Genomic DNA, 23,887 nt, shown 5'->3' on the forward strand with positions numbered 1-23,887 from the left:
AACACAACCTTGTGTGCATTCAGTAAAGTTTATTTCTAGACAATTACACTTAATGCCAAAGAGGAAGGCTAGCTGAACCTCTCTCCTCGGGATCTGAAGGACCTTGACTGTCCCTCAGGAAACAGACATTCATGAGGAATGTATATTTCCATTTTTGTTGCTAATTTGTTTCAACTCCAAATAGATGAAGATGTTAGCTTTTGGATGTTAGGTCTAGCAAATAAAAAGGGGAAAGAAAACTGTGTGTACAATCGAACGAACTTACTGAATGGATCTAAATCCTACGGTAGGTAATTTGATCTAATTTTTGCAGAAAGGCAAATGCCAGATGTTTGCTCCACTTTGATCTTAATAACACTTTAGGCTGCAGACAATAAGATTGGTTTAAAATTTATTGTCTCTTTGATTTCTCCATTCTAATGCTTTTTAAATTCTTTACACAAGACAGATCTATATATAGGCAACTGGGGTGGCATCAGAAGCGTTGTATACTTAAGACATTCATGAAAAACTCAGTGTGGAACACTGCCTTTTTATGCATCAAAACAAAGCCAGATTTTATGCAAGCAACATTCAATTTTCTTTTTATTATAATGTTTCTTTTTATTTTGCATATGAAGTTCTGACTGTCGCATCTGTGGCACAGCTCCTTATACAGCTTTTATCTCTCAATAACCTTATTAAAAGTCAAGACTATATTAAATCAACATTAAGCAGCAGGAGTTGAAAGAAAAGTTAATCCATGTCCTTGCATTGGGAGTGTAATCTACATAGGTCTTTAATTTCACCATCAAGTTGCTTCTAGGATTCTTTGTGTAGTGAATATGTTTTAAAAGGAAAGCTGCCCCTGAAAGGACATCAGTAGAGGCCTCTGAGAAACTGTAACATCCAAGAGGTCTTGCCTTCAATTTGGACCTTCAGGTTCAAGGAGGCCATTGCTCTGTGAATGTGGGTTGAACTCAGCTTAAGGCTTATTATTAAGTGATCTCAGGTTTCTAGCATATATATCTCATATATTCACTATTACTGAGAAACAATGAAAGGCAAGTGAGACTGAGAACAAACGGAAGGGAAAGAACAGTGATTAAAAAAAAGCAAATAGAAAAAAATCCTGGTATGTAGCCTGAATGTCTTATCATAATTCCCTGGCACAGTTCAGAGCCATCTGTCCCTTAGATCCGTGTATGATGTCTCTAAACAATTGTTTTCACTTTGCTCAGCCCATTAGTCTGAAAGTTCAAAGAGTCAGAGTCCATTTTCCTCTGAAGGAAATTCTGAACTTTGCCAATGAAACTCTCATGGTTTAGCCAACCGATAGAATAGCTATCCTGGCAATATTTTTTAAACAGATGAGAGTGTGGAAGGGCTATCAGAAGACACCAACCTCCTTACTCCTCTACCACCAGGTTTACTTCCTGCAATAATGTTCTTTATAAAACAAAAGAAAACTTCTAGCATTCAGAACCAAATATTTCAGTTCCATTATCAAGAACAAAACATAATGCACAGGTACACAGCGATAAATATTCTTCTCTTCTTATCACATTACTGGGCAAATTGAGAAGACTTCTTGTTACCTCACCTCAAGAAAGAGGCTGGGTAAAGCAAAAATCTTTCCCAGTGAGAACTGCCTTAGGTCCAAATGCATCTTCACACCTCATCTTCATTTGCCACACCTCCAGACCTAGAACATCTAGTCAAATATCTTTATTTATTATAAATACATTGAAGTACTGTTTGCATAATTTCAAGGCATCTTTTGTCAATCTTCTCTTAGACACAAATATACCACCTGTACCATTAGAGAAGGGGTTATCTGAATAGACTGGACAACTAAGTCACAAAACATGGAGTTTTAAATTGCATATGATTTCAATTAAGAAGAGTGCAGAAGCACTGGTTTCCTAAAACTGACCTGATGTTATGAGACTCGGAAAATCTATTGCAACACTAGCTTTTGTACCTCATAATTGAAAGGTGTGCAAACGTTCCCCAATGAAATTTAATGGGAGCCATATAGGGAAAGATTTTAGTCTCAACATTTATCTTTACCAACACATGGAACCACCTTGATCTGTTTTACTCTTGGTGGAAAAAAAAAAGGTAGTGTCTATTTCACAGGATAGGATAGGAAATAAGAGTCAGTGTGATGGATGGTGGGAAGAAATAGAGGGCAAGAGGGAAGAAATACGAGAGTTAGGTACTGATCTCAAAGACAAAGTCTAGTCTACTGTCAGAATGTGTATAAATAGCTTATTARAAACAGGAGTGATGTATTGGCATTAGTGTGAAAGTAGAAGTACTCAGTTTGAGAAAACGTTATATTATGTTGCCAGAAACAAGCCATCCGTGTAGGGTACAGTTTATATTTGTTAGACATGAACAGTCCACACCTATCTTCAAGTACAAATCAATTCCCGTGAAAATATTCGTTTGCCTTAAGATGTTTACCCAGGAGATCTTACTGCAGTAACCTCTGCCATCTCTAGCAAATCTGCCACATTCACTCACTGGGGGCATGTCTGCACTTCAGAGTGGCATATAAATCCCAAATAAGCTTTAATCTAGCACTAATTTAATTGTAAAAGCTTGAAATTAATTCTTTAACTAACCTCATTCAGTGAGTGAGATAAACCCTGCTTTCTGTCTCAGCATGGGGAAAAGAAGGGTTACAAGGCAAATTTTTTTCTTTAATGTTCTGTGAAACACCATGGTCACATCATTGTTGAAACTACCAGCATTTAGGAATAACATTCTATTCTCCCCTCCGTTCTCTTCCCACTTAATCTGTCTGCCCCATCAGGCAGCTCAGCTTCCATCTTGGACTGATGATCATATTGGAAAATCAAAATCATTTGGTGAGGTGATTCTGAGGAGGGAATTTTCTTTTTCTCTTTTTTTTTTTATTCTGGGAAGAACACTCTACAAAGTCATTGCCTTGGTGCTCCTTCCATCTTGTCCTTGCTGACAAGAGAATGAGTTCAGGGAAGAGTGCAACATCAGAAATTTATCTGCAGTACATCCTGGAAATAAATTCAACATCTTGCTGCTGAAATCTGTCACTGTCAGTGCCAGTACAACCAACATTTCTTGGGAAACAATCTGGTTTATTGTTCCACTTGCAGATTTCTTTGTGATGTTTAGGAGCTGCTTCATTCAATGTTGTAATGATTTAGGAACCTAAGTCTCTTCTCTGCTTACTTTCAGTAAAAGAAGGAATTCTTTAATCTGTTATTTCTTTTCCAAGTAAAGTTAGTATTGAGCACTATGTATTGGTTTTGGGCTTTTCAGATTTCTAACGTTAGTATTAATTCAATTTGCTACTCAACAACATATTGCATGACAGCTATGGAAATAGCTTCTCTACCCTGTGGATTGTGCCTCTGAGAATAAACAAAGCAGAGAACAGATTCAAGTGAAATGTTGTAAAGGAGCAATGGACTGTAGTCTTTCCTCAGGGCTCACTGTTTGTACAATGATGTGTGGTATCAGCAGTATATATGTGGTTTTCATGCAGGTCAAAATAGTCTGGAAAGTGGGGTGGCAGATATAATTTTTCTAGCTTCAGCCTTAGTCTGTTTGGCCTTGCATAAAAAGCTAACCTTATAGCACAGTCTTGGACAGGACTTGTTTTATGCATAAGGCGGAAGCTGCCAAGGCTTATATATAGGGCTGTGTTTGGAGAAGGACTTCCATAATGTAAGGCCTGGAGTGCTTATTACCCTCTGAGTTGAAATCGGATGTTAGTCCCTGAGGCACAGGTCAGCACGTCCGTCACGCATAGGCGAGACTGTCTGCTCCTCTCAGTTGGAGAGGGATGTTATTTTCTTAAGGAGCAGGATGTTATTCCTAGAGGTCTGCCCCTTGGTAGGGTCAAGAGTAATATTTTATGGTTAATGTTTATGATTAATTTTGGCTGTGGCCTTTCCTTTCAGAATTTCTATGGTGTCAGTTCAAGTTGGTAAGGGGGAAGCTTGACAAGGTTAAGGCGTGAACCATATACTCACTTTTCCTTCCAAAATAAATACTACAACAACAATCCACATGGGAACCAAGCAGCACATTCCTAAATCAAACCAGAAGATGCACACAGGGAAAACTAAAACAGTAGGATCCAAGAGGGTCTTTTTTTGCCTTTTTTTTTTTAAATCCAAAGGATACATTTTCAGAAGAATGCTTTGGGAATTAGCTCAATGCAATCCCAGGAGCAAAAAGGGCAGTTTGGCATCAGATTTCTTGTGCTCACATTGCTTAAAAATTAATATTGCCTTTGCCCTTTTTCTTTCAAAAAATGTCTGCTAAAGTAAGGTGAATGATTCTCAGCTGTTCAGTGCTGCTTAAAGGAAAAGACAAACTAGAATCGCTGTGTGATGCAAGTTTATTTTGAACCCACTTTAATCTTGCTTTTGGAAAAAATCCAAATTTTCTGTCTAGCTTTGAATAGGATCTTTAGATTCATATACAAGTTGTTCTGTTTTTAAGAATCTTAACTCTTCTCTCACTTTCTGAAGACTCTAATTTCCCTTCAGATTTTTCTTAATGTAATTGTTTCACAATAGACTCACAGATGGATTTGGTCCGATATTTTAGAAGATACTTAAGACCAGAAGAAATGGGAAATTTCTTTTAAAAGCTTAAGGTGAATTTTCTGCTGTCAGGACACAGTGTATGGTCCCAGAGCTTGCTTTCTGTGGCAGTATCATCAAATGGAGAGCAATGAGTAGAAAGAAGATGTATCCTTGTGATATTGTTATAGTTTCCAACAATATATTATTGTAAAAGCAATAAAGATGACAATTTCAGAAGCATGTGTATGAAGAAGTTTCAGAAACCCTTCCTGGATCTGCATCATCATTTTGGAGTTATGGAATGTATCATAAAGCAAACAAACAAAAAGACCATTTTATGAGAGATTCTGATGATGACCTTAAATCAGGAAACAAGTGTTCACATGGCTGAACACATCCTTTCTCTCTCTCTCCCTCTCTCTAACTCTCGTCTCTTATTTTTCCACTAGGAACTAATTTCTGTAGTCAGAGAATACACCTCACATTGTGCTTTCCTTTAAGATTCTAAGATCCTTATTAAATCTTTCAAATCAAAATTACTCAACTCCAGATCCTAAGAGGATTAATGCATTGGGAATTCATCCACCTCAAACATTTGGGGGACTGGGATAAATGTGCATGAAAGTAGCAAAGGTTTCTAAAACGGGGAGGTAAACAGAGGAAGACAGAAAAAATTACAAACAGGAAACAACGCAAAAAAAGAAAAGGAGAGAAAAGTCTCATAACACACTGAGATTGAAAAAATTATTCCCCCCTTACCCCTCACACTCTTTTGAAGAAGCTGCACAGGGTTTCCATGGTGGCCCAGCATGACTAAAGAAGTTTCACTCAGAAACAGTAAGTTGTAAAACTTAAATCGCCACTCACTCCTTTTGAACCTGCGATCTGTAGGCTGCAGAGCTTTAGTTTCTCTTGTCAGAGATGCACAGTAAGAACAAACTTGAAAATCCTAACTTTTCTTGAGTGTGTGGGAATTGTCTATATAAGAACAACTGACAGCACTACTTCCAGCAGTAGCCAATATCTAACACAACCTAAATGGAAACAAGAAACTTCTCAAGTCCATACACCTCTTCATCCACTGTCTTACAGAAAAGATGTGAACATTTATGAAAGTATCACAGATCATTTGCAAGATGCAAAAAGCTAGAGCAAATAAACAAAACCAAATGAAACAATCGTGGAGAAAGCAAAACCAAGACTTGCAAAATAGTTTGAACATTTTTTCACCCTCCTCAAAAATACAGCACGAAGTGAAAGGCAAGTATCCTATTCAGCTGTCTTTGTGGCTTGCACTTTTTGCATCTGGAATTCCTTGGTCTGTTGGCTCTCAGTATTGGCACTCTGGAGACCAGCACTTGCTTTGTTTGACCTAGTGTATTCATCAATATTTGCATTGTTAATTTCATTATTTTGCAAAGTACCTTGGGATGTGTCTCGGGAAAAAAAATGCACATAGAGCTCAGCAGTCTGCTTTGATGAAAGTTTTCTCAGAAGTAAACCTCAAATGCCACTGTCATTGGTTCACTTCCTTTTAAATTATTTTAATAACAACTACAATATTCCAGCTATTAATATAATATTTATTTTGTTCTAACTATCCTTTCTTGAAATAATGGGTGTATGGAATTTTTACTGTATATTCTAGATCCATGTGGGTTAATTTCTTTTGTCATATAAATAGTATAGCTTGTATTAGAGATGTGTATATATATATATATACACACACACACACACATATTTATTTATTTATAACTATATACACATGCATATGTATAAACAAAATAAGTTACAAACAGTTGCATGGTTTTATCTACAGTTTTAACCCCCGTGGATAAATGGCTGTAATATTTACAAATCTGTAAACAATTGAATTGTATAAATCTCATCTGTCTATTAACTAGAAGCAGACAATTTGTATTACAGTATTTAACAGTAGTGGAACAGAAATTCAATCTGTATTTAAGAAATATTACTTTTCTGTAACTCTAGAGCTGAAATATACAAACAATTAAATAATGAAGATTTCTAGAGCATATAAAACAAGGTTTATATCAGATGTGAGCTTTGAACATTTGAAACAGTAGCCTTTATTTTAGAATTTCAGGGACAGCCCCTCTGTTTTGGACTTCTGTTCAACCTTGGTGCTATTATGTAGGTTTATTCTTGCAAATTCACTTTGTCTGATGTATTTGCTTCCCTGCGTACAGTGTATCACCTTCAGGATAACCGGCACAGCGCTATGGCAAATACTGCTCTTTGGCTAGACCCTGTGATGTGCCGAAAAAATCCTCGATTCCATGAGGCATAAGGACAGTTCAAGAATTTTAGGACTCCTGCATTACTTTTAGGCCGGAAGGCCAAATTTAGGTTTTGGATGAACATTAGATCAGTGTTCTGAACTACTGTTCATGTACATACACAGTCCTATTATTACTTGATTTCTTGGCAAAGCACTTATTAATATCAGTAGGATTCCAAGCAAAAAAAGCTTATYGCATCCATCTGCATAGTAGCACACCACTTCATTGTGTGAGAAAAACTAGGCAATAAATAGTAAGAGAATGAAAAAGAGAGCAAGTATCTCTCCAAATTGGATTACTCTGGCTTAGGTCATTTTAATTACATATGCAGTTAACAGTTCAGTGTCCATCTAGGCATTTCAAACATTCTCATTGTTGTGGAATTTAAGTATACATCATGTCTTCCCAATAGCTATCTATACCTTTCTCTTCTACAGAGAAGTGATTGTAAACAGTTCTTCACTTCTAGTTAATGTCTAAATCTCGGCTATTATTTCTATTTATCTTCTCCTATCCATTTACATAGCTGAAATCCTTGTTCAGGCTCTGGCAGCTCCAGTCTTGATTACTGCAGTATTCTCTCTGTAATGAGAAAGGCAGTTTTGCCCTGCTTAGAATGCTGCTGTAAAGATAATTTCCCCAGGCATTGTTTTGATCATGTCACTGTAGATTTGTTGAGTATCTCCACTGACACCCTCTTTTGAGTAGTTTGTCATGATTTTCAAGGTTCTACATAGCATCTCTTTGCCCTGCTAATCATTTCTTCTTCTCTATTGAAATGATCGTTCCAACCTCTGATCGGCTAAGGATAACAATTTTCAAACAAGCACCTAAATGCTGTTCTCAGAAACATCTACAAAAGAAACACATTCTTTCTATTTTAAATTTATGTGATGTCAACAAAAAACTTGATGCTATTCAGAATATAGCAGTCTTCAGACAGTTGCCTAGCATGCTGACCCAGACGCTTCCAGCTTCTGTACTCCAACGGTCAGCTGCTAGATGAAATTACTCTATTATTTTATACTAAACATGTAAATATTTTCTGTTCTGACTGTATAGAAACTGGCACAAAGATCCCTAATGGTCCACAGTAATGTTTCCCAGTCTCTCAGTCTAGGGTAATACAACTAACAGTAAAATATAGAAAAAATCATAATGTGATGTACAGATTTTTTTCTTTAGAAAATGAAGCTGAAATATTAGACAGGAAAGCTACATACTTTTGAGACACTGTTTTACCTATTCATTTCATATTATTTCATGGGTTATTAAAAGTCATTTAAGAGCTTTTCAATATCACATATTTGGAAATGGGATAGGTTGCCAAAAGTAGCATCAGAACTAAAGGAAATCTACATCCACAGTAGTGTGTGCAAACTGTTTCAGACACAAACAAAATCAACATTTATTAAAATACCTTTAACAAATTTACATCTGTAAGCCATATATTTTAATTTTTTGCCGGTCCCCAAAATAGAGTCTATTTCTTTAAGAAGCACACTGGAACTGGAATATTAGCTGTATCAGTAAAGCAGAGTAAGTAAAACACGTTACATAGATAGAATTATTTAAACAGAGAAACCTACAGAATCTAAACAATGTATTTTACATACAAAAATAAAATTGGTAAGATGAACAAAAATACCGAGGAGGAAAATATGGTCTTTTATTTACCAAGAATGGTTCCTTAAGAATTTAGTTTAAAAATAAATACTCCATTCCATTACAATATCTTTTTACAAAGTTAATCATATGCACATCTTGTTTTTTGAGAATATTAAACTTTCAGACACATAGTAGAAACATATATATATATGTATTATTGTTACGATGTGAAGGGGAAAAAAACACCTGAATCTACTTAGCTTATTCTTTTTAGACATTTATAATGTATTTAGTCAAGAACTACCCAAAGGAGTTTGATTCCTGAAAATAAAATACTAAATCATACTAATATTCCATTATTTATGCCGTACATTTTGTGGTACGAAGAGTGCAAACTTGAGCCCCAATTCAAATGACAGCGTATATATTACTGATGAGTGTATGTGGTAACATTTAGGCAAAACTTTGATTTTATTAAAGCAAATCTGATACAGACAGGAGAGACCAAGCCCTGTTATGTCTGTGAAACTTGCTAGGTACACGCAGAATATTAATAGCACTTCTAGAGAATTTGCCATTTTGCTACATCTTCAAAGAGAAGTCAAACGGCCAAAGAGGCCCATATTTGATGTTTTTGAGTCATCAGACTCAAAAGGAGAGAAGAGAGGAAAGAGTACCAACAACAATAATGTTCAACAGTGCAACTATTCAGCTCAAATTGATTGGAAAGGAAAACAAAAAACATTTTCAAAATACCTAAATAAAAGTTGAAAATCATACTATAATCCTACTAAAAACATTTTCTAGTGGCCAACTCAGTCCTCCCAAAATAATCTTTCACGATTTTTCTTTCCTGTAACATTTGAACATGGCTAAGCTTTTTAGCTTTATACTTCAGAGGGTAATAGCTGAGTGTTATTGTATACAAAATGACAGGGTACGTTTTCAAAATCAAAATGTAGAAGTCTAAATCACCTTTTGAAAGCAAGCTGGGCATTTTGAAGCCTAAGTCCTACTGAAGAGTTCCAATGTGCCTAAATTACTTTTGAAAATTGGATGTAGCCTTCCTGTGTTGCCCCATATGATATTAAAATTTTACTAATTCTGCTCCCACATATATATATAGCTCTCTTGTAATTATTTTGGACGGGGCAGCTTTTGTTCTTGAAGATGATATACCTGAAAAATGGGGTGTCATTGTAATTAATATATATTTACAAAAGGCTATAAAAATAATTCTGTTTCTCGTGGGCAACTTACTGCCAGTCATTGTGAGAATTATTCTTTTTTTCCTGAATGCCTCATTGCCTCTATGCCAGATGGTACATTGGATAGTGAAAGTATAACAAATAAGAATTAGAAAAAAAGATATTTCATACTCTACCTGTTCTTTCAGTTGTCACTGTTGAGACCTGCACAACATYAGACCCCAAAACCTCCTGTCCCGTCCATCTCCTCCCCCCCAAAAAGCTGGAACCATTTTATTGCCAATGAAATAATATAAAGCTCATTGTTTAGCAATTCTTGGTGGAATCAACTGCTTCAAGGATTTCTTTTTCTTTTGAATTATGACTCTTTTTGGTGTTGAAAAATATGCCCAGCTGTTAGCCGGACAAATATATTCAACCTAGCAACAAAGAAATTTAATTTAAGTATTTATTCTTCAGGAATGTTTGGTATTCACACTTGAAAGAGGCATTTTATGGGGTACCAATTGGGCTGGGCAGTCACAGCTTTGCTGAGGGCTCCTACAATGAAACAGTATTTTTAGCAAGTCTCCATATATAGTCCTTATCCAACTCCATCTCACAGTTCCTGAGCGCTCTCTTCCTTTGCAACAGAAATCAGTGACATTTCAAAACCAGTGCAATACGACAAGAATTCATTTCGTTCCACATGTCTTCTCTGAACTTGACACCTGAAAAACTGTTAAATCTGCCTCCTGAGTCTCTCTCTTTTTCAAGCTACATGCAGATAAATCTTTGTTGTTCAGGCTACAGTAGCTAGCAGCAGGACCTGTTGTACCTGCACAGAGTTTGATTCTTTTACCTAACAGTCAAGCCTTTGTAGATGCTTGTCCAAGATAAGCTGGCTTGATTATCTGATATACTCTAATTGCTTATTTAAAACAAACAAAAAATCCTTCAACCCTTCAACAGGAAGTGAGGACTTCCTAAAATGAAAATCCACCAGAAGGAAATAGTGACCTTTATATCACTTTAAAGGCATTTTTTCCCAACTTTTTAGCTTTCAGGTATGTTACAGAGTCTCTTGGCCCCTGGATAAGTCATGGAAAACATGTATAAAACATAATGTCAAAAGACTTAGATACGAATCTCATATCACACATAGTTCTGATCTCAAAGAGAGCAAAAAAACCTAAATGCACAAGTTCTGTCTCTTAGAGAGATAGACTTTATGTCAAATTCTAAGGAACAGAAATGCATGGTAACGTATTGATTGTCTAATTCTTTGACACTGAGAGTTGTGGTCAGCTTAGGTGAATTAGTGAAGTTCAACTCAGGCTCAGTAAAGTCTGAGTAAGTCTTCATTGTGGCTTGGAAGCTAAATGATCTCTCCTCACCCAGTAATTGAGCTTTTTTTTGACCTTTAGCAACCAGTTCGTATTTGTCAAATATGTGAATGAGAGTGGAGAACTCTATGAATTGCCGAGAAAAAAAGGATGATAGGGGAGGAGCTCCCCATGCCAGTTTGTTGAATTTGCACATTATGGGGAATCTTTAAGGAAGGAGATTCATACCTGAACCCTCTAATTTCTTCACAAGCCATTCTAAAACAGACTGGACTGTAACATAAAGTGAATGAGTGGAATGAAGGAAGGAATCAGAAAAAGTATTTTTTTCACAAGGAATGAAAAAAAAAGTTTTATTCCTTCAGCCTCCTGTCAGATATAAAAGAAATATAGAACTGTGATCCTGTTACATTTTGATTCATCATCAAATGGCATCTCTTCCCCTAAAATCTAGAAGGTAACCAGGTCCCAAAAACATATACTAATAAAGAAAAAAAAAAGTACAGGAAATGTAAGAGGAGGACTATGGCTTTTACCCAGTTTTTAGTGAATAACATCAATACATTCATTAAATGACTTTACAACTGACTAAAAAATAAGCAGCATGTGCTATAAAATATATGCATTTATTTCCTGACTGTGGATGTTCCAGACAGTGCGAGATGACACTATCTTCTCCGATCTCTACACAGTTACTGCAGTTTCTACAACATGCTATCTGTGGATAGTTACTTATGATGAGTATTTGTCCAGGTACAATGGAATATATTTACAGCATGCCAAAGGAGAAGGTAAAAAACAGTGCTACATGGTTGTTCTGTCTGGGAGAAGTCAGGGAGAAAATGTATCATTTGAATTTTTCTAATGAGTAATTCCCATTTCACAAAAAAGACTGACAAAAATCATCTTGTTGCAGATTCCAAAAAAGGTTTAAGTAACACTATCAACTGGTGAACAGACACTACAGTTCCTCTTTCTTGAACAAATCTTTTAAAGTCACTTGAGCTTAACCTGTAAGGATGCTGTATGTCAGAGTCAATATACTGCATGAATCTCAAACCGTGTCAGTACTCTTCAGGACTCTTTGTTTATCAAGTACATTAGAGTTTAATGGGTATCAGAACACTCCACTCTCCATCTTCAGGATTATATTCTGCCCATCTAACTTGTAACTGCAGTGAAGACCCTAGCTATCAGTGATGACAGAATTTGGCCCCATCGTTTGGCCCTAAACTACAGCTACTAGTTTATGATTAGAGAAGGCTCAGAACTCAGATGATGTAGCAGCTAAATTACTTCTTACCTCAATGAAAATACTAGGGTTACTGGCAGAACACCACTGGGAAACTTGAAAAGCAACGGCCTGTCTGCATCTTGTTAATGAATCTTTCTTTTAACAGTTTTCATTGTAGTCAGCCTTTCAGTGATCACAGTACAGTAAAACAGTATGAAAATATAAAGGCTCTTGTTAAGATTAAATTATCATATAAACAATAAAAACAAAAAACACAGCCACAGAATGAAGTTGATATAATAATGTAGAATTTTTGAAATATATAAAGTCTAATTAAAAGGTACAGACAATTATTATACAAATTTCTGCTATTTTGAAAGATACTTTGTACTTTAATCTGGAGATATAACTATGAACTCTTCTCTTCCCCCTTTGACAACGTACAGTCCTGACTGTATTTTCCAAAGTCTCCATTCCAGGTGTCCCTGGAGCAATCGTGTCTCAGGGAATCCAAGAGCAGTGTGACACCACAGAAGCCGTGCTTTAAGGAATCGATGGCTAATGGCAAAGATTCCACACAAACAGCCTCCTCTTCCAGCCTCCAAAAACTCCCAGAGCTCCAATATCTATCTCACAGGGTGAAATTCATCCACCTTGAACAAAGCTTGCGTAACTGGACTTTGCGCAGGGCACCAAGCAGAGCTTAGCAGTAGAAATAATTCCTTCTCAAAAATCACAAGAAGAGAGGGATGTTGCAAGGCAACCTATATCTAGACCTAAGTACTGACCTTTTGGAGTACAAAAGAAACCTGTTCCTTTCCCTGTGCTGGCTTGTTTTCACATGGCGGGTAGTTTTTTAATACATTCCAAGAACACACACACTTTTGCAAGCAGGTCTAGGTAAACCTATGTGGTAAGAGTAAAAAGGACAGTATACAGGACCCCTGGAGCAGACAAGCATTTTTAAAACTAGTTAAAAATGTGTGAGACTATTTTTTATGAAAAACTAGTTTTAAAATGGTTCATTAGACACTCTAGCCACATCTTTTTATACCAAAAACATACAATTTTCTCCAGTGCTGTTTTTCCCCTCAAATATACTGAAAATGTTGTAGAGTGTATGTGTACCACATTTTCAATAAGTGAAAAAAACTAATAATCATTTTAGTAATGTTTCCAAGAAGCAGATTTTTGGAAAGTTAAAAAATTGCAAAAAAAAAAAAAAAAAAAAAGAGAGAGAGAAAAGAAATACTGGCCTTTCAAGCATTTTGAACAAAAAATTGCAAAAATAATTACATTTGAACAGCTCTATCAATTTTGCTTGCATGTTTTGAACTTCAGATCTCTGACATAATTGCATAAAATAGTTACAGTTCAAACCCTGCGTGTGGTGCAAAAGTCTGGTTATGACGTTTACAGGCCCTATCTAACAATCCACCAATAGGACAAACTGTTAGATAAATTTTGCCTTGCATTAGCCATAGCCACGGTAAATGCCCTGGCATATGCTCAAAATCTTCAACCAACGCTAGGAAACCAGAGTTTCTGTGTGGAATCACATTGTGCAATCTGACATGTTTTCTCAGAGCTAGCTTGGGGATCTCCAAAACAGTGTTGCAATCCTCAGCATATAAATTCACCATATTGTAGCACAAGATGCAATAGACAGATATTAATCAATTAATAATTTGAAATACAAATACTTTTTAACATTTCAGAATAATTTATTGCATTATGTTCTACACCACACTATTTGTGACACTTTAAATTTAGAATCACAACAAAGAGCTCATCTAGCCTGGATAAGAATTTTTCACTAAAGATGGGAAAGAAATTATTATTTTATCAAGGTTTTTTTAGAGTTTTATAAAAACTGATCTAAAATGACATACTTTTAGAATTTTATGTCTAGAGCGATCACATGAACTGGTAAGTCAGAGGATATAGAATGCCACTTAGGTACATCTGAACCGAGTCCCATAAGCTGTATTAGACCCAGAAAGCTGTTCCCTCCTGATTTGAAAGCATCAGAACTGGGGAATCCACAACTACCTTTGCTAATGTCTTCCAGTGGTTAACCAGCATCATTACTAATAGTTTGGAATTTATTTCTATTTTTAATTTGTCTGGTTTTAATTTTCAGACTTTTTTGTGTGGTATTTTTCCTTGCTGGCTCAAGGAGCCATTTAGTTCCTAATATTTTCTTTCTTGGAAGCAACTTATTCACTATGATCAAGTTACTTTTTGTCTTTCCTTTTTATTTTATTTACATTTATATGCAAATAGGTAGGCTTATCTTCAAAAGAAGAATGCCAAAGAGAACTCTCCAGACTGCAAATCCTGAAATCCACTAACAGGGACTAATGAATTCCAAAGAACCAAAAAAAAAGGAACAAAAAAGTGAGATCCATAACAAAATTGAACAAGATCCAGACAAGGCCAAGAATGAATAAAAACTAGGGTGGATATGATTTTCTAAAATTATAAGCTTACACTGGTGCTTAAACACAAATTATGGAGTTGGACTTTCAAAAACATAGCAATGATGTAATGAGATGAATATTTCTAACTTGTTTGGGTATTTCTGCAGTTCCTCACCCACACAAGATTAAGGCATTCATTTTTAAGATACTGACCTAAAGCAATGAAGAAATGGCATTACTAAGTAAGTAAATACACAGTCTTCCACTGTTCTCAGTAGTCTTCCACTAGGAAAGATGTTTAGAGGTAAGAAAAAAACTGCTATTGATTTACTGGCAAACAGAACAATAAGTATGCTGTGCATCAGACAACAAACCATTTTTTTCACGTTTCATGTAGGAATTGGCTAGACTGATCAGAGATATCCTGGCTGTTTAAACTTGGTTGGAAGAAATATCCTCAACAATTCAGAAAGGTTGAAATCCTATGTAAACTTTATCCTTCACAGAACTGCTTAAAATACTCCGTTATTTTTCTCTCTGCTTTCTGAACATTCCAGCCATTATACTTTAATTTTCCATATGTACAGAATCTGAAGATCATACAGTTTCTGTTTTGGTGCAAAAAGATTCTAATTTAAATAAATAAATACAATGTTATTCAACTGATAAATTTATAACTCTATAATAAATCACACAGTATAAAATGGTTCCATGGGTTAGTCAAAGCAAATCACCTGGATAGCTTTTATAGATTAATAAAAGCATCATGAAAATATAATTCATACTGTTAAATATCGCCAAGGTGCTAAAAGATGCTTCATTTTAAAATCAGTAAGTGACAATATTGTAAATACATTAAAGAGTGCTTCACAGATTATTGAGACTTAGGTATCTATATTGATTTTTTCCTAATAATCCAATTCATAAATAAGCAATGTATAGCATTTTCTTGGGTAGTAAGTACTTCCTGCGTAATATACTTTTTTAACAATGCTTTGCTTTACAGACTCTGAAAAGCTTGACAATAATGACAGAGTTAAAAAAAAAAAAAAAGCTACATCTATTGTGTACTCACAGAAGTAACTTTTGTGTAGTGTGAAGGTAAATTAAATGAACTAGCCTGGAAAATGGTAACCAACCAGCTACGGTTGCTTGGCTTAATTTAGTCTACTGTTTACATTTATTTCCTTGACAGCAATGTAGACATGTGCCAAAGACTTGTCTTCCCTTTCACTTTGTTCTTTCTTTTCCCCTTCTCTCTCCCTTTTCCCTCCTCCCCAGATTAGAAACCTCAGGGTAAAGTCAGGCCCTATACCAAATCCAAGCTTAAAACAAATCTTAGTGGTACTGTATCCCAATATGAGTGCTTCCTTATGCCCACATGCTATATCTGGTGTCTAAATATTTCATAATTAAACAGCTGACATAATATCTGTTAATATCACTTCTCTAATAAGATAGTTTAATTAAGGTCAGCAGGTCTACCATTATTAACAGCCTCAGGACACTTGTGGGTACCACTAGGGGTATAAGTGTGATATTTAGCTGATTCAGTAGTCTTAAAGTCCTGAGTAAGAGCATGAATCAAACACCCTAGATGATTTTTTTTTTTCTATTTCACTTAAAAATAGTACAGCTTATAGTGGAGGATTTAAGCCACGGGTGAAACTAATCAGAATCTCACTCTTGAGAAGAAAATCAGTTGAATTGGAGGTGAGGGAGAAACAATGTCTCTGGGCTACCTGAGTTTCTGAGACTGCTGAAAAATACACTAAGTTCTCAAAACTGAAAATTGATATTCTGGAGAAGAATTATAAGTCTGATCAATCCATGCTTTACATCAATAATTTTAATTTTAATCCCTTTTTGTGTACATTATTCAACATTTCTAAATGAAAAGTCAGTTGGAACTGAAAAATGAAACTTCATATTAAGAAAATTTGAAACAGGATATATCAAAATTTTAAAGCCTTTTTTACATAATATACTTTTAATGAGAATTTTCAAGACCAATCCTTTCTCACAAACAGTACTAGTCTTGTTGATTGATTTTTCAAGTAAGAACAGTTCACTGAAAAATTCCCAATCAACTCAAATGGCAATATACACTATCTTCATAGTAGGTAGAAAACCATATGAAAGCTCTGCTTAAAGACTCATCAGAACTGTCTTGCTTGCTGTTATTCTTTGGCTTGTATAAGCATTATTGCTCCTGTTGTTTATCACTAATAATATTGGAAATAAACGTACTTTACACATTTGGTGGAAGACAGAAAACTCAGATCTTTGGCATTTACTTTTCTTCAATGGGAATACCTAGCAAACTTTTTCCCCCACAAATGTCCTCACTAATCATGAAAAACAAAACTCAAACCATTAGTTTATCTTTGCTGGTCTACTATTGACTGCTTTCATATGAATTATACTTACAAATCTCAGGTGTTTCTGTAGCAGCTAGAAACTCCAAAATGTACAGGGCAAACTTGATTCCCTTATTTTTATTTATGCAGGAATGACAGACATAGTTATTTAAGAAACCTGCAGCATATAGAATCTTCACGTTACATTCATGAATGGGGTCTCCTAACTATGGTTTTCTTTAATAAGCATATGTTTCTAGTGCCAACTTTACCCTACATTTCATCACAGATTCTCTAATTTGCTATGTGGATAACCCATAATGTTTCTTTCATGTATATTCTTTTCATTTACTACAGCAAAGGATTAATGCCTTCTCCCTGTTATATTTTTGTACTTTTTTGCTTCACCTAACTTCTCTATTGTTCACAAAATTCCGACACCCTTATCATAAGAAAGGAAATTTCTTCCTTTTGAACAGGAATCAGAAGCATGTTTTCTCCAGTTTGTTTCTCCTATTTATAGGCCATTACTGTATTTGTATTTGAGTCACTTTTCTGTTTTACCTTAAACTAATTCCTGCTCTAAGACATCTCCTTGCATCTGAATCCTTAAAATGCAGTAAAAGTTTTCAAGTAACAGTGGATATTCTCTAGGTTTTTTCAGAATCTAAATGTTACTTTCCATGCAATGGTTATAATGTTCCAAGATGACAGCAAGATTATCTTATTTCTTCCTTGACACTTAATTCATACAAAACCAGGGAGACAAGAGTGGGCTGCAAAATATGTTCTAGAGTGAGATATTCATTGTTTAAAGAAATCTGCCAATAGAATTGAAAGCCCGAGATGTAATGGTGAATGTATGACTTTAGGGACATACATTATTGTATTTTAGTGCAGTGAAAAATGACTAATAAATATGTTATGGAGCTGATAGTTTCAATACACACTGAAATAAAAATATATATTTTTATCATTTTTCCTTTGGAGTTCAGAATGTAGGAAATGTTAGGTCAAAACCATAAAAATAATGAATCAGTTATGCCTTCAATCATACAACTATAGAATTTGAAGCTATTTCTTTCATGTGCAAAATATTGTTTCCATTTCAATGTATGACATAAGCTGAGGCTTCTATAAAAATACTTATAGTAAAATACAGAATAAATCTATTATTACATTTAATCAGTTTTATAAAGATGCATCCAATACTTAGACACTATAAAATTATTTAGCATCAATCTATTTTACCTCAGTTACTACTGAAGTAACAAAAAAAATATGGCGTAATAGTCTCTTGTGAGCTGAATGGCATATTTTCTATAATCTACACAAAGCCTCTGTAAAAAACCTACAGGTTGTTAGTCATTGCTTAACTCAGCATCCAAAATTCTGATATTAGCTCTTCCACATTAATGCATTATGCATATAGTACTTCAAATAACCATTAAAAATAGATACATTTTAAGCAATGTAAGGAAGAGTTACAGAAAATCATTCTAGAATTCGCATGTAAACAACTTCTAAGAGAACTCTCTCTACTGAATGTACAAACCCCTTTGAAGGAACTTAAAAATCATTAGTGGATTGTCTTGGAACAGATCAGCAAAGTAGAATTCAACATCTAACATAAGGTGCTCCCTCGGGAATGGGCATAGTAAAGCATCATGCAAGGTATTAAGTCACACTCTCATTATTTTCATGTATCTTCTTTCAGTTGGTGGTCACACTGGCTTCCTTCTGACGTAGTCTTTCTTTCTGTTGTTTAAGAAAAAAAGAGTTTTATTATCATTATTTTCTCTAATTTTCCATCTGCTCTCAAGTTGCCATAAGCATGTGGTCTAGAATACTGAGAAGTACAAAACTAGTCATACAGATTAGACTTTTCTTTAATTCAAGAAAATTAACTCCTGAAGCACTCAAGGAGGGCTCAGAACCAGTTTATTACTTATTACAGAGAAATGGAGTTTGCTTTAGTTACAGACTTACTTAATACTGTGCCTTTAAAAACACCCAGATGAATAACAAGCTCTGTGAAGACCAGCTAGATAAACCTGGATACATTTCAAATTCATGTGAAACTAGTACCCTCTCTTGTCCAGAGTGGCTATGTCCAGGTGACATAGAGGCTCTAACTTAGTATTGGCTAATTATGCTGTCTAATGCCCTCTTCTCAAGCAAGTGCTGTCATTTATATCTCTGTCACCTGTCCTGCAATTGATGTGCTCTTCTGGGAATGGAAATAATACACGGATTCCTTCGTGTACATTTCCTTCCCTTAGTATCTTGTTCCTACAGTCTGAGATGCTGCTCTAACTTATGTATCTTGCCCACAGACAAAAAAAGGTTTTGATCTCCACCCAAAGGGAATGCAGTGTAAATTATTACTCCTCTTTTTGTGTCCTATTAAAAAAACCTGGGGAAGAGCAAGGAACAAAGGGGAATTTAATCCCTTCTGCCATTACTCAACAGAGCAAACAATTTTTGTTAGAGTACAAGAGTACAAATGTACAAGAGACTTGGACATTGGACAAATTTACAATGAGCCCCAATGGACTAAATAGCATGAAGGAAAATACAGGAGACTTTCATGGCAGAGGGGAAGAAACCAGAACGGCAGCTCTTGTCATATATTGTTATCTAAACTAGCAGAGCCATGCCTTCCCACAACCAAACTAAGTGTTGAACTTAATTGTTGAATTACTGTAGGCATAAGTTTAAAGATTTTTGCTTGGGAAGAATATTAATCTGCTACATTCAAACTGATGAAGCATACTGCACCACACTTCAACAAGAAAGAAAACACACCATAATTCTGAATGACCAGAATACTGTAACAAATAACATTCTGAATGTCATGCTGAGAAATACATCATACCAGGCTAGCTGTAGGATTGATTTTCTTTGTTTCAACTTTCTTTTCTGCAGTTAACTTGCTTACTGATTGCTGAGCCACTTTAATTCTGAAACAAAATACACACAGAAGACATTATCAGATTCAAAGAAATTAAAATTGTTCTACCTCTGATTAGTATACTCTTATACCTGCAAGAACCATTTCCACTGCCTTCTTCAGGCACCTTAGCTCAAGAAACTGCTAATTACTATTCAAAGGCACTTAATAATGTATTAAAAGTAGGTCAGAATATTTTTTTTAACTAAGGTGAAAATCAAAAGCAAAAGGACAGTCTGTCTGTACTGCTCACTCAAAATCTCACCAGGCAAAAGATTTCTCTCATATTGTTCTCCTTGCAGGATCTGCATTTTATAGAATTTCTTTGAAATGAAATGAAAACAGCCGCAGTGTGAAAGCAAGAGGATACTCCTCTTAAAAATCAAAATCTTCCTGGCTAGATCTTTTCTATATACAGAATAGACTATTTTAGTATATTTTAAGTTGATTTGATTACACCATACTATCTTTCAGTATGTCTAATTAGTATTTTTCTGAACATTATATTAACCATGTGCCAGGCTACACATTACATATCCTCTGAAAACCTTGAAATGCCAGTTTTTCTTTAATGTTTTCTCCATTCCTTTAGATGGAATTGATTGACCAACCTAAGTGATACGGGGATTGGAGGAAAGGCAAAGTAGAAGAGGTTCTTGCCTAGGGACAGTTAAAATAGTCTTGCAAGCAGCTACAGACCATTCTACTAAAAGTACTATTGAGATAAGGGGAAAGAAGAAAATTGATCCGATTCCTCTATTCTTGCCTTTTACTCTTAGGGTCTTGCAGGCAGAACCCTTGTTTCATTTGGGATTTAACATGGAGAACCCAATCAGAAGTTCAATCAGAAGGAAAAGGAGAATAGAGTTTAACAGAAAGGGACTATCTTCTCTTACACACAGAAGAGAGGGCAGGAGAAATTATGTCCCAAACATACTGATAAAAAGGAAGGAAAATTCTTGGCACTCCTAAGATAGGATTTGTCCAGCTATCAGTGCCTTTAAAAGGTTGATGCTAAGGACACCTAGTTTATACTCCCATATGTGAAATGCAGAGGGAAAGAAGTTGCAAGTGAATTTCTATTTGCAAACAAGCAAAGAAAACTCAGCAATCCAGTTTTCACTAATGCACACCAAATCAGTCTCTTCCTATAAACAATGCATTTCTTGGCACTTTTCAACTGACAAATTCTACTTTCTTCTCTAATTTAATTTTTTCCACTAGTAGAAATAATTGTGCTGTGGCTAGTCAAAAGGTATTTAAAATACCATGTGCAGTTCAAACCACTTTTGACACACTCAATTTTTGAGGAATTTTGGAAGAAAAGCAAAAAGGAATGTGGATTATAGCTGCAATTACTGATGTGTGCTTCCTTCCTTACTGTAACACCAGCAGCAAAACAGATTCTGGCCATCTTTTTAAAAATATAAAACAGTTTCATAGATTCATTATTGTGCTTATCAATGTTCAGCACTGGAACTTAACATTCCTTGTCCAATCTATGCATTTTTGAAGCTTCTATTAGTAGGTAGTTATTGGTGTTTGTGATTTCTTGCTTTTCAGTGCTTAAGAACAGAAGGAAATAGTAACATTACTTTTAAGAAATCTTATTTTCACCACTGTTTAGCTACAACATTGGTTCAAGCTATAAGTACACCCTCAAATACACAAATATGAAATTATTCTTCTGTACAGTTTTAAAAATATCCGTAGTCTATTTAATACTTAGTTAGTTTTCCCCATATCTACAGATTTTCTTCCCTATTTTGATCACAATTTCTTTTCAATCACATTCTCTTTAGCCCTAGGACTGTTTTCCAAATAGTTTTCAAACATTCAGAGTCCACATTTTCATCTGAAGGGAGTATTCTAGGGATTATAAACTTTTACACTTAAAAAGAACATTATGCACTTTACTGATTGAGGCCTAGCTTTGATCTGTGTATTTTATTCCATAGTTGCACAATTTCCAGGAAACCTATTAGCATTTTTAAATAAAATGCATAGTTTGTAATATAAAAAAACATGATTTGAATCATGTGATATTTGGCTCATAAAAATGACAGACTAATTATATATTGAGCTTTGGTCTCCTAGGGAAAAAAATCACTTTGCTAACATGTGACTGATAAGATTAGCAGGCATTCTCAGAAACATAAGCACATAATTGAAGATGAACGTAACTCTTTGGGATTTTTTAAAGTCAGCTGGCTCTAGTTTTAAGAAAGTGGTTAGCTCAGTAATTACATCAGTGAAGTATCCTCACTGTAAAGGTACCTTATAAATAAAAATAGCTCCTTGTTAAACACGGAAAAGATCCTAGAACTGGCTATTGTGTTTTGAAGCATCATTCTTAAAACGAGAAAAATGAAATAATATGAAACTACCCAAATTGCAAATCATAAAACATTTTGGCTAAGGACAACAGAAGTCTAATCTTCATATTACTTTCCATTATTTCACTTTCATGAAAAACCCTCTAGATATGAAAATGTAATTTTAATTGTCCATGAAAAGTTATGATAGCCTTCCACCAAAACTTACAAACACACACAGTATTCTTTACCCTCATCTAAAACAGAATATGCACCCATTTGATAGAGTCTGTTACGGAAACAGACAAGCAAAATCAGCCAAGTCACACACTTTATGAATAAAAGAACAACTAACCAGTGACTAGACAAACTTAGTTAATTCAACTAAGGTATGCCTCTTTTCTGTTCATTGTCTTTTTTCTACCTCTTTTCCTGAGTACAAATAGAAGTGATGTTGCCATTTGGGCAAATCAAATACTATCATAACTTTGTCTGAAAAACTTTTCAGTAAAATACTAAAAATTAGAAGCAAGGCCTAGAGATGAATATAGTATAGAAAGAACAAGACTACAAAAAAAGCACATTTGAAATGACAGAACTAAACTCCGTATTATCTTCTGCCATTCTCTTAGACCCATGCATTGTTATTAACCAACCTGCAGATATAACACACAACATACTATTATTTTTAATTAACTTCAAATAAACTATTAAATGTGTTATAAAGGTCTTTAAGGTGTAGCTTATGAGAATTTATATAGACTTAAATTGTTGAACTTCTTCCTACAAAAGCATAAACCTCCTTGGCTATTGTTAATTGTTCAGCAATTACTTGTTCAAAGTCTATTTATAGCAAAACAAAAGCTAAGTGACAGAATGTCAAAATGTAAATTAAACAAATGTATCATTCTTTTAAATTCCCCTTCTTCCTTGAGAGTAACTGCAGTTATATTAGACACTAATGAAGGTGGCCAATTTTAATATTGTATAATTTATAGAAACCAGGTGAAAAGGAAAAGAATTTGTGAGAATATGGGAAATGCACTAAAGTCTTGTGTTGAGTATAATGGCCAACCAAATAGCTTAAGAAGAATTCAAAAGCACTACTAAAACATTTACCTTACTAGACTAACTAGTGTTTATATAGGTGTTGAGTTTTGCAAAATAAGGGCTTAAAATGCCTACTCCATCTTGCTTGAGCTCATTTGTTAGATGAATATTAAATGAGACACCAACTGTAAGTTGGGAGAGGATGCAGAGTCTTACCTAGTAAAAGGGCTCCTTAGGGAGGCAGAGAAATCATTAAGATAGTACAATAACCAGCTGGTAAAATAACAGGGACTGATTAGGTCTTAGATTTAGAGAAATTCAATTAATATTCACATTTAGTGTGACAGAAGTATCCTCTTCAAGAGCCTGATCCTGGAATGAACAGTAGCAGAATCCAGCCCTGAGTTTCACAACTTGCAAGGCATTGGCTGAACAATATCAACCAAGCATCCACCAACCACACTATACCCATTTCTTCTGAGTTTTTGCTGTGGGAGCTAATTTGTACGGGAGTAGTTCACATGAACTGTTCATTTACAG

The 23,887-nt window shown here is 35.0% G+C and overlaps 1 protein-coding gene across 1 annotated transcript in view; it reads right to left on the reverse strand.

The window, feature by feature from the left end:
* Positions 1-18,742: 18,742 nt before the first annotated feature.
* FMN1 (formin 1) overlaps positions 18,743-23,887 on the reverse strand; it is a 163,911-nt gene continuing 158,766 nt past the window's right edge. Inside the window, exons 18-19 of the mRNA XM_026065997.1 lie at positions 19,908-19,992; positions 18,743-18,787 (exon numbers count right to left, since the gene is read on the reverse strand). Coding sequence (XP_025921782.1) covers positions 18,743-18,787; positions 19,908-19,992 — 130 coding nt within the window. The remainder of the gene's footprint in view (positions 18,788-19,907; positions 19,993-23,887) is intronic.

This window comes from Apteryx rowi, unplaced genomic scaffold, assembly GCF_003343035.1.
Source record: "Apteryx rowi isolate R43461 unplaced genomic scaffold, aptRow1 scaffold_236, whole genome shotgun sequence".
Taxonomy (NCBI): domain Eukaryota; kingdom Metazoa; phylum Chordata; class Aves; order Apterygiformes; family Apterygidae; genus Apteryx; species Apteryx rowi.